Source organism: Desmodus rotundus, chromosome X, assembly GCF_022682495.2.
Source record: "Desmodus rotundus isolate HL8 chromosome X, HLdesRot8A.1, whole genome shotgun sequence".
NCBI lineage: Eukaryota > Metazoa > Chordata > Mammalia > Chiroptera > Phyllostomidae > Desmodus > Desmodus rotundus.
Genome location: NC_071400.1, coordinates 21,407,849 through 21,421,846, shown reverse-complemented (window position 1 = coordinate 21,421,846; position 13,998 = coordinate 21,407,849). Strand labels below are relative to the sequence as shown.

The 13,998-nt window shown below is 39.5% G+C and overlaps 1 protein-coding gene across 3 annotated transcripts in view; it reads right to left on the bottom strand.

Annotated features, from left to right (window-relative positions):
* The window catches only part of AIFM1 (apoptosis inducing factor mitochondria associated 1), a 33,025-nt gene extending 19,935 nt beyond the window's left edge, over nucleotides 1-13,090 (bottom strand). The window contains exons 1-2 of one of the 3 annotated variants that reach the window (XM_024566871.3): nucleotides 12,800-13,090; nucleotides 5,233-5,375 (exon numbers count right to left, since the gene is read on the bottom strand). In XM_024566871.3, coding sequence (XP_024422639.2) covers nucleotides 5,233-5,375; nucleotides 12,800-12,905 — 249 coding nt within the window. In that variant the 5' untranslated portion in view covers nucleotides 12,906-13,090. Of the gene's footprint in view, nucleotides 1-3,875; nucleotides 4,007-5,232; nucleotides 5,376-12,799 lie in introns of all 3 variants that reach the window. The other 2 variants (XM_024566872.3, XM_045200837.3) reach the window with 2 other exon arrangements.
* Nucleotides 13,091-13,998: the final 908 nt, after the last annotated feature.

Genomic DNA, 13,998 nt, shown 5'->3' with positions numbered 1-13,998 from the left:
CTATTTTCTCTCTCTTTTCAAATTGATGAAGGGTACCTCAGCATTGTGACATGTGTGTGTGTGTGTGTGTGTGTTTTACATACAGCATCAGAATTATTTGGAAAAAAATTTTAAAAGCAATAGGCAACAATGACTTGTTTTTAATCATAACACTTTTGCTCTTTTGTATCCCACAGGGTTAAGAAGACAGAATTTAAGTGACCCTATGTCAATTGGAACCCCAGATTATTAGTTAATTGGAGAAAGTAAGAAAAATCAGAGGAAGTGTAATAAAACATGTTTTTTAAAAAGATTTATTTATTTATTTTTAGAGAAAGGGGAAGGGAAGGAGAAAGAGGGAGAGAAACTTCAGTGTGTGGTTGTCTCTCAAGCACCCCCTACTGGGGAACCTGGCCAGCACCAGAGGCACGTGCCCTGATTGGGAATCAAACTGGCGACCCTTTGGTTCGAAGGCCAGTGCTCAATCCACTGAGCCACGCCAACCAGGGCTAAAATGTTTTAAGAATATTTCTACAAGCCCCTTACAGAGCAGCCCATGAGGCAATGGGCTGCAATAAAGGACCTGGTCCCTGAGACCTCAACGTTCAGCAGCCTGGAGTCTTCTAACACGTGATGTCGATAGATTAGAAAATTAAATACCATATGTTAAAAGACCATGGTTATTCCTTGAATTTGCCACTGAATTCAACAAATAAACTGAATTCAGCTCACATTAACTAAGAAAGTTTTTTTTTTATCTTAGCATTAGATATTATACATGAATCCAGTATTTACCCATTATATATATATATACCCGATATATATATTTCTTTTAAGAAAGGGACTTTTACCCAAAAAGATGGCTTAACCTGGTCAACATGAGTGAACAGAGGAATAAAACTGGGGTCATGTTCACATTGAGTGGGACACAGAAAAATAGCCTAGGCCCTGTCACACCTCCTGGTAGCTTCACACATTGACAGGAAGAATAGACTAAGAAATATCTTGAGGTTTAGTGGGGAAAGGACAAGAATGAAGTTTGTCATATATTTATAACCTTATTTAGTTAGGCTTTAAGTAGATGTTCTGATATAAAAACAAGTTTGCAGACATACTAAATAAAAATTTATCTTTCCCCCAAGTGTTTCTGTATTCCCAGTTTGCACAGATTTCTAATTAGTGGCATGACTACATGTAAGGTTCAGAAAAACGACAATATGAAAAATATTAGTGGAAACAACTTTTTAAAGCACATGAATGTGGCAGCATTTAGTTAACTTAAAGAAGTTGAAGGAAAACAGGTCATTTTCTTAGTGAAGCAACGTGATCCTTTCAGTTGAACAATGGCAAGGGATGCAAATACCAAATCTCATTACATATTCTAAAGGCCACTTAGCCTTGTCCGCTGGTAAATAATAGGACTGAGATTAGGGATGTGCCTGTGGTCCTAGAGAAAGTCACTAGCAAGAGAGGGAGGAATGCTCACATCTACACCAATCAGGAATTCCTGCCTGCAATTTAAGCAAAAGTGTTGTTCCAATCAGTGTTTTCCAAACTGAGTTGCAACCCAATAAAGAGCTGCTAAATCAGTTTAGTAGGTTATGACCAGTACAAAAAACTAAGTGCCCTGGCTGGTGTAGATCAGTGGATTGAGCGCAGGCTGGGAACCAAAGGGTTGCTGGTTCGATTCCCAGTCAGGAGTCAGGGCACATGCCTGGGTTGTGGGCCAGGTCCCCAGTGGGGGGCACGTGAGAGGCAAGCACACATTGATATCTTTCTCCCTTTCTCCTTCCCTTCCCCTCTATCTAAAAATAAATAAATAAAATCTGTAAAAAAATAGGAGAATAAAAACTACTGGAGTCTACTACACCTGGTAAGTATTAGTTTGAAATTTTCGATTTTACATATTTATAGTTATATAATGGTTGCAAGATAAAATTATTTCTTCCTATGGTTGTAGTAAAATTTTTTTTTAAACCCACTAGTTTAAGGTATAGACCCCTGGCAAACATTTCAGAAAAACCTTCCTTGTTCTTAGCATTGCTCCCTTATTTTTGGAGGGTGGAGTGGAGGGAAGGTAAAGGGCTCCCAAATCAGAAATTGCTAAGGTAGTATGTATACAGGAACACATCGTCTCCGTGTGAGAGAGAAAAGTTGTGATGAAACACTGTTGTGTATTGAATGCTTATATCCCTGTCAAATTCACATGTTGAAGCCCTAACCCCCAATGGGATGGTATTTCGAGGTGGGACTTCTGGGAGGTGATCAAGGTTAAATGAGGTCATAAAGGTGGGGCCCTAATCCCATAGCCCAGGGGTGTCAAACTCATTTTCACTGGGGTGTTGCCTTGAAAGGGGTGAATGTAATTTTAGGACTGTATAAATGTAACTACTCCTTAATAGTTAAGCGAGAGCTCGGCGCTGCCGTCGGGATAAAACAAGGTGGAGGGCTGGATTCAGCCCACGAGCCTTGTATTTGCCACCTGTGTCATAGGGCTCGTGAAGGGGAAGAGAGAGCTCACATTCTTTGTCCCATGTGGGGACACGGGAGAAGGTGGCCATCTGCAGGCCAGAAAGAGTGCTCTCATCAGAACCTGACCATGCTGGCACCTTTATCTTGGACTTTCATCATTGTCAGAGAATAAATTTCTGTTGTTTAAGCTTCCTAGTCTGTGGTATTTTATTACGGCAGCCAGAGCAGACTAATGCAAACACTAAACAACGTGCAGCCATATCTCATCAACTCTGATGTCTGATTTTAACAATTCTCTGTAGACTAATACCAGTTTCAGAGAAAAATATCTAAGCCACCTCAGATCACATTTTCAGTGACTGAAAACCTAATATAAAACTCAACAAAATAGTTAGAAAATGACTGTAGGTAGACAAAAGCTTATCATTTACACTGAAACCACTCTAATATAGTAGCTTTATCATTACCAGTGTTGGATAAACGCAGAGGGCAGTGAGGTATTTAACTGAATGGTTTGAGAGGCACCTGTGCTTCACAGGTATTTCTAAGGCAGGAGAAAGCAACAGTGACTGGCCCTGTCTTTTGGCCTGGCACCAATGCGGTTGCCTGGCCAGCTCTGTGGAGGCCATCCAACTTTGGTACAGCAACATAAAGCAGAGGTTTAATAGGTTTAAATTTTACAAATATGTCAGATGCAAACACTTTAAATCTATTTCCGAGTGAACAGAATGGAACTGATAGGAAAAGTTGAGAGAACTATGAAATGGAAAAGTTAAGACTTAGAGGGTGTCTGCATTATACATGAGAGGCATTTAGGACAGTCATCTACAGGAATGTTAGTTTACAGCACTTCAGTCACTAGTTTGACCAAATGTGAGATTACAAAGGGACACTGCCAAAGGGATTTACTTCGCAATAGAAGCTGGGGGTGAGTGGGGAGGACTTCTATGGCTTTTTGGACCTCCTCAAAAGCATTCAGTAAAATGCCTTTTAAAAGTGATCGTTTCCCCAAAAACACATCATTTAACCTAAAATGATTCAAAATGGATGGTACTCAAGTTCTCTTTCTTTGCTTAGTCAACATTTACTCTTCGAGACCGTCTTCTTAGATTTGCAGCACTAAAGCACAATAATAATTTGGTGTCATAAAACGTAATTATGAAACTGACAAACATTTTTAAAGGGTTGATGATGAGTATTTATAATACTCATTAAATGTGTGGCTTTAAATACATCCAGTAGGAGTTCAACAGTTTGAAGAACGAGACTTGAGGACTCCCTAGTGACTGACAATGTCCCTTTAACACATACCTAGAAAGCACATGCTACGAATACTTCATTGTATTCTTATTGGATCCAGTTTTCATTAGTGCCATAGTCTCACCCACCATGCCCCCAAATATACTTTAGTGTAAGCATCTTACATAATGAACTCCTGCCCCAGTGACTGTTGCTCCTACAATTAAGAAGTATACTAGTCTGCTGCCATCTTTCCCAGAAGCACCTGTAGACGCTAGTGATCTAGAAGGGGATCCTAGGTGATGACACGGCACAACTGTAGGTAAAGATAAGGCCAAGAAAGAAACAAAAGGAAATAGAAAAAGAACTAAGTATTAATGAAGAAACATTCAACACAAAGGCAGGGACACATGTTTGGTTACCCTGTGCTAAAAATGGAAAAAAAAAAAAAAAAAAAAAAAAAAAAAAAAAAAGATGTCGCTCCAGGATTGGAGGATAATGTAAATTTCCTTAAAGTCTGTTATCTGACAGAGCGTACTTATTTTTTACTTTAATTTGACTCACAACTGGCAAGAACTATCTACTTTTCTTGTACATTTGGAAGTCAGGTCACGGTATGCCGATGTAAATAATAATTTACAAATAATTATTATTTGTAATTTTCTTCAAATAATTTTCATGTCTCTTTTTTGAACCTAGTGATCAAGAAGCAAGACAAGTTTGCTGTCTTACCAGTACAGAAAGAACTACAATTGTAATGTCGTCCAACCGTTTGCTCTCAGTAAGTAAAACAAACAGCTTCCTTCAATCGAGGGTGCTGGTATCTAAGTTGCTTCTCTCAACTTTACATGACCCAACTTTAGACTGATTTGCTAATTTACACTGATCTACTTAGTCACAGTAAACCCGGCCGAGTGAACAAAAAAATGTACAAAATAATTCTTGTGTGACCAACTAAGCTGATCAGAGTTCATTTAAGGAGATATAATTGTGCCATCACTACGTAGAAGTTAAAACCATATTTCTTACCTCACACAAACTCCATTCTAAAATTGGAGATACTAGGAATACTTCTATAATTTAGGCTTTCAGTGAGATTCAGGGATAGTTTTCAAATTAGGAACACTTAGTATTTGAATTGAAGGCTGTTGTGTTTGTTTTTTATGTCTATCCCAAGCTGAGGAGAAATAAAATATTTGACAAATGGGTCAAAATAAAATATTGTGCTAAGGAGCTGCAATGAATTTCAATATGCAAGAGAAAAGGTACAGTTTTTGGTACTTGGTCAAACCTAAGAAAACACAGTGGCTTTCAAGTAAAAAAGACAAGTGAAAAGTGCAAAGATAATCAACAGATTAAATTTCAGTCATTCCCAAATTGGTTCTCATAGGGTATCAGACAGTAGGCATGTTAAAAGCTTATTGGAAATTTTTTCAAAAGGAGAAAGGGCAATCAGTTGCAGAAGTTTTAAAGCAGAGTAGCACTGAGTCTAGTAATGGGAACTATTCGGCAGCTTCTTCACCCAAGCTGCTTTCTACTTACATATGCACCAGCACCTATTGTTGATAAGCCCACAAAAAGGACTAACACAGAATTATCGATTTTGCCCCCTGATGCACCAGAGCTAGCCATTTGTCTTGTCATCTGGAGTTCTAGAGGAACATGCCATCGCTGGAACAAGTTGCCTAAGGGACACAATTTATTAAGACACACACACATATAAAAATAAAATAGTTAATACATGTTTATGGCTAAACGTCAATGCATTGTATAAGTCAGGACTTACTGCCCACTGGCTGGATGACATTGCTGTTAAGTGACCATGAAAAAGGACGTCAACACTGTACACACAAATATAACAGATATCAGAACGTGCACTCTTCACGTGGTTAGTGTTCTTCAGAATGCTGCCCGGGGAGGAAATTTATAGCTTCCAGAAAAGACAATGAAAAGCATATGTGCAGTTCATCAAATATTTCTCCTTACTTCTTCACCATAAATGAAGTAACCATGGAGAGATGACTGGATAGATAGATATAAAAAGTTAATTACAGCGTACCTAGGACATTATAACAGCCACGTAAGAAGACATCTAAACAGCTGGTTCAAACCTCACACAAAATAGTAAAACTCTGCCACACAATCTAACCAAGACACAGTTCAGTCTTGTGTGAAAAATATTATGTCTTGGAAGACAGAAATGTTCAAGCTAGGAAGAAAATCAGAAAAAAAAATTTAAGTGAATTTACTCCCAAAGAACTGAAGAATTTTGAACTATGAAGTATTTTTTAGAATGACAAAGTTTAATATATCCACCAACTACTTGGTTCTTAGTCCTCTGAAGTGATACAAAGTGATGTCGATGTAAAATTTTGTGTAGCTATGCAATGACCTGCTGATCATAGCAACGCTAATACAGAAATGTCAAGACTTTCGTAGAGGAGGATGCTGGCATTTTCAGATGAAGGAAGCTCTTAGAACGTTCTATGCCTGTGATATTCCTTATGTTAACTATTGACCTAGAGCAGGGGTTCACACGCTTTCTCGGTGAAGGACCCACAGTAAGTATTTTCAGCTTTGCGGGCCATCCAGTCACTGCTGCAACTGTTCGATTCTGCTGATGTTGAGCGACAGCACCACAGGCAATACAGAAACGAATGGGTGTGACTGCGTTCCAATAAAACTTAATTTATGGACACTAAAATGTGAATTTTAAATCATTTTAATGCGTCCCCAAATACTCTATTTTTAATTTTTCTCCAGCCATTTGCAAAAGTGTAAAAACCATCTTAGCTCAACGAGTCATACAGAAGCATTCGTAGCCTGCCATCCTGGCCTAGAGCAGTGGTTCTAAAACTTGCATCGGAATCCCATGAAGGGTTTGTTAAAGCACAGATGGACAGAGACCAACCCCCAGCGTTCCTGAGTCAAGGGATCTGGGATGGGGCTCACAAATTTGCATTTCTCACAAGTTCCCCAGTGATGGTGCGGGCCTGCGCTTTAAGACCACTTGTGTAGAGGCAGGTAGGTATGCTCTTGGTCTGATCAGGCTTCAGGAGACGAACAGAATGGGTACTGCTAGTGCATTCCATGTACTTATAGAGATCAGAAATAGGGAGCTTTCTCCTTTGCTTTCACAATGTCAGGGCACAGAAGGGTGAAAACACATCCAACATAGGTCTGCAGTCTCTTACCTGAAATCTTTTTTTAAAAAAAGATTTTATTTATTTATTTTTAGAGAGAGGGGGAAGGAAGGAGAAAGAGAGGGAGAGAAACATCAATGTGTGGTTGCCTCTTGCATGCCTGCTACTGGGGACCTGGCCTGCAACCCAGGCATGTGCCCTGACTGGGAATGGAATCAGAGACCTTTTGGATCACAGGCTGGCACTCAATCCAGTGAGTCACACCAGCCAGGGCTCTTACCTGAAATCTTTAGGAATGTGTGCACTGCAGAACTTCGAATTGTTTGGTCTTAAGGCTATAGAGTGCATATACCATATAGTAAGTAGCACCCAGCAACCCACAGTGACACACATTCATGTTTCTGTGACCAATCACGCAGAGAGGGATAAACAAAAGATTCCAAGTAGGCTCATTCTAGTTCAGGTCAGGTTTTACTGGCAAATGAGATACAAAAACTAGATTTTTAGTCTATTTTGATTTCTCAATTATAGATAAGAGACTATGGACATATATTCTTAAGGCTAAAAACTTATGTGTCTTCACTGTTTTTATTTCTTACCTGTTTGAGAATCCTTCACCACCTTATGAAATAAAACAGTTTATATTTGGAAATAACAAATCAGGAAAATAAAATCATGCGCAAGGGTAGAGTAGTTCATCTCAATCTGCGCAAGCTCTTGATGTTCAGAAGTCCATAAAATGATGACACATGAGTAGAAACTGAAAACTCTCAGAGCTTAGAAAGTGAAACTGGGTAGAAAAAGTTCCAGGAGGTTTAGTTCAATGAATACAAGTTTAGTTCAGTTTCAATGAGTTTTGTCCCTCACCCCACCCCATTTGTTTACTGAAAATAAATGTTTTCTTAAAGTTCCATTTATTTCCCTAGAGAATTCTAAATCTGGAAATTCTAATAACCTTATTTTAATATAATAGTAATGTGTTTACTCTGTTTGCTTCTCACAAACTGATAAAACTAAGACTGTTAGATTTGAGAAAGTTCAGAAGATTTGGCCTCAATATGCCCCTAAAAAGGACATTTAAAACTAAAGTGATTTTTAAAAAGTAAATTGGTTAACATTTAAACTACTGCTTGAAAAGAAATGTAACACAACACTATTATCATTAACAAACCAACTTTTAGCATACCTACAAAGTGACTTTAAACTTTGTAAAAGGTGGTAAATATTGTATGGATGTTAATATTTCCCACCAATTTTCTTTTACCCATAAAATTACTTCTACACCTCTCCCCACTGCTGGAGCTTCAATATTTTAGGGAATTTTACATCATGACTGAAACACGCCTTTTCACTTGTCTTACTAACGTGGGAAAGCCAACTTGTTTCTTGACTTATTACTGCACCAGTCTACTGGTTCTAGATTTTCTTCAGTCAGACCACAGACACTTTCTGCCTCACACTTAGGGTTCAATTCTTTTTTTATCTGATACATTTATATATTATAATGGCCATTGTAGTGACAGTTAGCACCTCTATCATATCACATTATCATTTCTTTTTTAGTGGAATAATTAGAATCTAGTCACTTAGAAAGTCTGATGATTATAATATAATATTGTTGTCTAAATTCCCTATACTGTGCAAGGATTCAATTCTTGAATTGTTGTTACACAGCACAACAGTGCCTACCAGATAGTAGGTGTTTGCTCAATAAATATTTGTTAAATTAACGAAGGAAGGAACTAGAAATTCTTCCAAATTCTAGTGATAAAGAATAAATATTTTGAAGAATTCTTTGCAAAGAAGTTTTAGCCATATCCCATTTATTTCAGGTTGCTTAATAATAAATCAGTAACCTCAAATACCAATGACTAGCATTAGAATAGCACCTAAATCATCACCAGTTCATTTCCATCGATGGCATAATCTCCTTTTTCCATATTCCCCGAAGGCCTTTTCCAGAAATACTTTCACACAATTGAGGTACCTAGGAATCTCAAATAGAGAGGTCTATATACTCTTAGAGTCTTGTCTTCTGAATGTCAAATTGACTTTTCTGACATGGATAAAACACAGGACAGGACGAGTCTACATGACCTGTTCATTAGGCACCTCTTTATAAGGAATCCAACAACTACTTACCTTTATCAGCCTCTTTTTATTTTTATTTTTTTGGCATCAACTCTTATGGGATTTTAGAAGAATCAAGACAGTAATAACTACAGTAGAGTGTGAACCACTCTGAAGAAAGGCACCAGAGGAAAAATGATTCAGATGACAAGAAAAGAAAAAGAAAAGAAAAGAAAAGGAAAGAAGGAAGGAAGGAAGGAAGGAAGGAAGGGAGGGAGGGAGGGAGGGAGGGAGGGAGGGAAGGAAGGAAAAGAAAAGAAAAGAGAAGAGAAGAAAAGAAAAAGAAAAGAAACGTAACTGTTCTGCAAAGGTAAGTCTTACAGTACTAGGGCTCAGTCACTGAGAATTTACCACATGCCAGAGGCTGTACAAAATGCTGAGGACACAGAAATAAATAGGACATAATCTCTGTCCTCAGGTAGTGCATCATTTAGGAGGGGAGAATGGCTGCCACTACTCTGGATATCAGAAGATGGGCTTGATACACATCATAAGAGACTCAGTCTATTTTTTTTTTACATTTTTAGGTGAATGGAAGAGAAGGAAAAGAATCATTATTCATTCAAAACAGTATTTCCCAAACTTGCCAGATCATATGAATTACATCAAGGGGCTTGTTAAAATATAAATTTCCAGTCCTGGCTGGTGTGGCTCAGTGGATTGAGCGCCAGCCTGAGAACCAAAGGGTCACCAATTTGATTCTCAGTCAGGGCACATGCCTGGGTTTCAGGCCATGTCAGGTCTCCAGTAGGGGGCGTGCGAGAGGCAACCACACATTGATGTTTCTCTCCTCTCCCTCCCTTCCCCTCTGTCTAAAATAAATAAACAAAATCTTTAAAAACATATATATACACACACACACATATATGTATATACATATACATATATATGTGTATATATATACATATATATGTGTATATATATACATATATATGTGTATATATATACATATATGTGTGTATACACACACACACACACATACATACATAAATTTCCAGGCCTGTCTCCTGGAGATTCTCATTTGGTAGGTTTGGGGTCCATCCTCCCCTTGATTTATATGACTAGGCAACTTTGGAATGCTCTAGAAGAAAGTTATAATATGCAGTAACTCCTGTAAGCTGTTAGAAAATATAACATATTAATTGGTTGCAGAAAAGACTAACTTGCCAAAGATTTTCTTCTGGAAAATTCTGCCTAAGCAGAAAGAGGGGGGAGAAGGCTCACCTTTTTTTTTTTTTTTTTTAAGATTTTATTTATTGATTTTTATTTTTCTAATTTTAAAAAAAGATTTCATTTATTTTTAGAGAGGGGAAGGGAGAAAGAGAGGGAGAGAAACATCAATGTGTGGTTGCCTCTCATGCACCCCCTACTGAGGACCTGGCCTGCAACCCAGACATGTGCCCTGACTGGGAATCCAATCAGCAACCCTTTGGAAGGCTCAGCTTTTAGGCTTCAAAAAAAGCATCATTTGAGTCCAATTTCCTTTTTAAGGAGTTAATAAGGATTCCAAGTAGAGAAAAATGTTCAATCACTTGTCCCTCAGGTCAGGAATCAGTGATCAGTTTGATCACATGGGCAGCATAATGTTTGGTGACCAAACACTACAGAACAGAAAATATCCATTACCTCACCTATCTGCTCTGCAGTGCTGAAGTGACTGTTAATGCCTTCAATCATTTCTGGAAACAGGCAGGACATTCAAATAAAATAAATAAACAGTAGTTATGGTTTTAAGGAAAAATGCAACATGAAATGGAAATGAACCTGACACCGGTGACAGATATGGATGAGATCATTTTAAGGTAGTCTTTTTTTTTTTTTTTTTACAGTTTGAGCAATTCTATCACTTACACTTGTATTCTTTTTTTTTCAATTACAGTTGTGTGCCGTTTCTTAAGGTAGTCTTAAAGCTTGCTAAAATCCTGGCAAAGAATTAAGGGGGAAGAAGGAAAAAGAAAAGGAAAATGGCATATAAACAAACAATGCCTTTTCCCCACTTACGCAAAAGTGTATGGTTGATGTGACTATGTGAAAAAGAAATCAGATTAAAAGCAATTCGCAATCAAGCAGCAAAATAGGGTAAATTTGTAAAGTGACATAATTGTTTCTTTTTCAAATTGTAACCTCAGGCCCACCCATTGCTTATACTCTGGTGCTTAGCCAAAAGACAAAGAATAAGTGTATACAAAGAAATGGATGGATATGTCAAAAGACGTCAGAATATACTCTATAGTATACTACCTTCATACAAAGTTATGCAATGGGAAAAAACCATTTTGAGTCTGTAATTTTTCAGTACTAGTTCTAGTATCACCAACCGCCCTCAAATGTCTAAAATCACTATCAGTTTAGAAATCCATATTTAAATGCTGAGAACTTTTGGTCAGGCTTCAGAATGCTGGTAAAAGCATGAGTTTTAAGCAAAATAAGTACACAAAGTTTGAAAGGCCAATGTGGACGCAAATTTTTAGCTTACCTACATTTATGTGCAATCTGCATAGAGCAAACTCATTTCATTGCACAAACCCATACATACAGATGACATCACAGATGTGGTATTAGCTTAAAAGCCAAGGCAGAGGTTTTTAAGTTCCAAGAGCAATATGTCTTAGGACCTACCTCAGATACATACCCATCAGGAAACATTTTCTTGACACATAGCAACTGGAAAAACTTTTCAAATGCACATTCCCAAAGATAACAATATGAGGGGACTATTTTCTGCTTTTTATTTTTAAATCACTCAGGTGGTTCCACATTGGAAAAGTCTCAAGGAAAACTTCTGACACTGCAAATGTTAGTGTCCTCGGGTGGTCATTCCAAGATTATCGATTAAAATAAATAAATAAACCTGCATCTCCTACAGGTGGATAATTCCTTATCTGCATGAAACTGTACTGGTTGAAAATGAGCAGGCACAAGACATGCTCAGATAAATTCAGAGACAGCTGATACACAATGGGCTAAAGGGGAACTGGATTCGTTATTAACCTTGAGGTCAAACTTTGGGAAGCAGAATGGAGTTTAGGCAAGGGTATTAGGGGTCTAGAGACAGGCAAACTATCCTTTGCTCTAGCTATTAATTATGTGACCTTGGGCAAGAAATTTTCACCTCTCTGTGCCTCGGTTTATTATCTATAAAAACAATGGGTTTGAACTTTACCACAAAACCCCTTCCACCTCTAAAATTTGATGAAACAGCTTCAGGGCAAATACAACGCATTCTGCAAACTCTTTCTTTGAAGCATTAAAGTCCACCGAGAACTACACTGACCAGATACCTCAAATTAATCCTGGGTCAACTGGCCTGGTGTCTGATGCACAACTCACTGACTCCTTACTTGCAATGCACTGTTTCAGTTTCACAGGGCACTCAAATCTATGGATCTAATCTGGGATTTGGAAGGTAAAGCAGGTAATACACTCATTTACAAAAGGAACTAGGGCGTGGAGCTTAAATGTCCTGTTTCAATTCTCACAATCGGTAAATGACAAAGTCTACTTGACCTCATTGCTCTAAAAAGGCGGACGAGGAGTGGCCAGGAGGTGGCATTGGACAATACTAGACATCCAGTTGTTCCGTTATCCCTGAAGAGCAAACCCTCCCAGGAAAAGGCCTCAAGCCAACTACTGGGTTCGATTCCCTTGAAGGTCAGGTCGGTACCGCTGGCAAAACTCATGGTTTGGATCCTGCCAACTCGGAATTCACACGACTGAGAGTGTGTTAAGTTTTTCCCGGGGGATGGGGGACGGGGAAAGCTGCAAGGCTTTGGGAGCCTAAGCATCCCAGGCCCTTGGTCTATCGAGGTGGGGGTTGCCCGGGATGGGACAGTCACCTGGAAGCCGGTTCCTCTGCCTCGGGCCTCGGACGCACACAGTCCGCACCAAGGGCGCCAGGTTCTGCCTCAAAGCACCCGCTGTCAGGCTTCCACACCAGAACATTTTGGCAACCGCTACTCTGGACCGCTTCCTTCCTTTCTTCTCACGCACCAACAGATGGGTCAAACACCGTGGGGTCCGGCCCACTCCCTCCGTTTCCTTCACACGCACTCCACGCAGACTCCTCCTCCCAGCACGGGGTGGGAATTGGACAGTTCACCAGGCTTGCAGGAGCAGAGGAAGGGTAAGCGCGACCCGAGGCCTAGTGCGCAGGCGTAGTGCTCAGCGTCGCATTGCGATTGGTCCGCACAAAGAGAAGATATGCGCATGCACCTAGCTGCCCACAAGCTTGCAAAGTGCCCGCCGCACTTTCCTGTAGGTTTCCGAGGGTTGGTAGCAGTATATTCGTTCAGCTGAGCGAATTTAGAAAGCTTTCCAAGGTGGGACCTGTGGGGGCGCTCTGCCTGGCTGTTACGGCTGGTGCTGCCCCTGCTCGTTGCTGGAGAAAACTGATAACAGCACGTCACAAAGCGTGGCTCTGGCACTGAATTTTGTTCTTTCGCTTTAGACCACGAAGCACTCAGCCTTTCGGATTCTCTGGCTGGACTCTACTACCAGTCTTAACACAGGCTCCAGCAGGGGCTCCCAGCTGCTCAGTTTCAGACTGGGCTTTCGTCTTTTACAAATAGCTGGCGCTTTGCTACCCAACCCCTGTTTCCAGGACAAGTATTCATTCCGTGCTCTCTTTTCCCATATCGCTTTTATATTGTGCAGTTCTGGTTCCTGGACGCTGTATCAAGGGCTGCGGATAGGATCCTGCTATTAATCTTCCATGCTTGAGAGCAGGATGCTGGCAAAAAGCGTTCCTGCTTCAAAGACTTTCTGTGAGATAAATGCTAAACAGGACTTTCAGAGTTGTGGGAGGAGTCGAGTGTGGGGCTGAGTATAAATAGGTGTTTTGACTAAGCCAAATTGGAAATCAAATTTTGGCTGTATGCAAAACATATCCCTTTTCTCAAAGTTTTGGGTTACATATTAATTTATCAACTATTTTTATAGGTTTTTAAGAAAGATTTTATCTATTTTTCTAGAGAGGGGAAGGGAGAGAGAGAGGGAAACATCAATGTGTGGTTGCCTCTCACTCATCCCCTTCTGG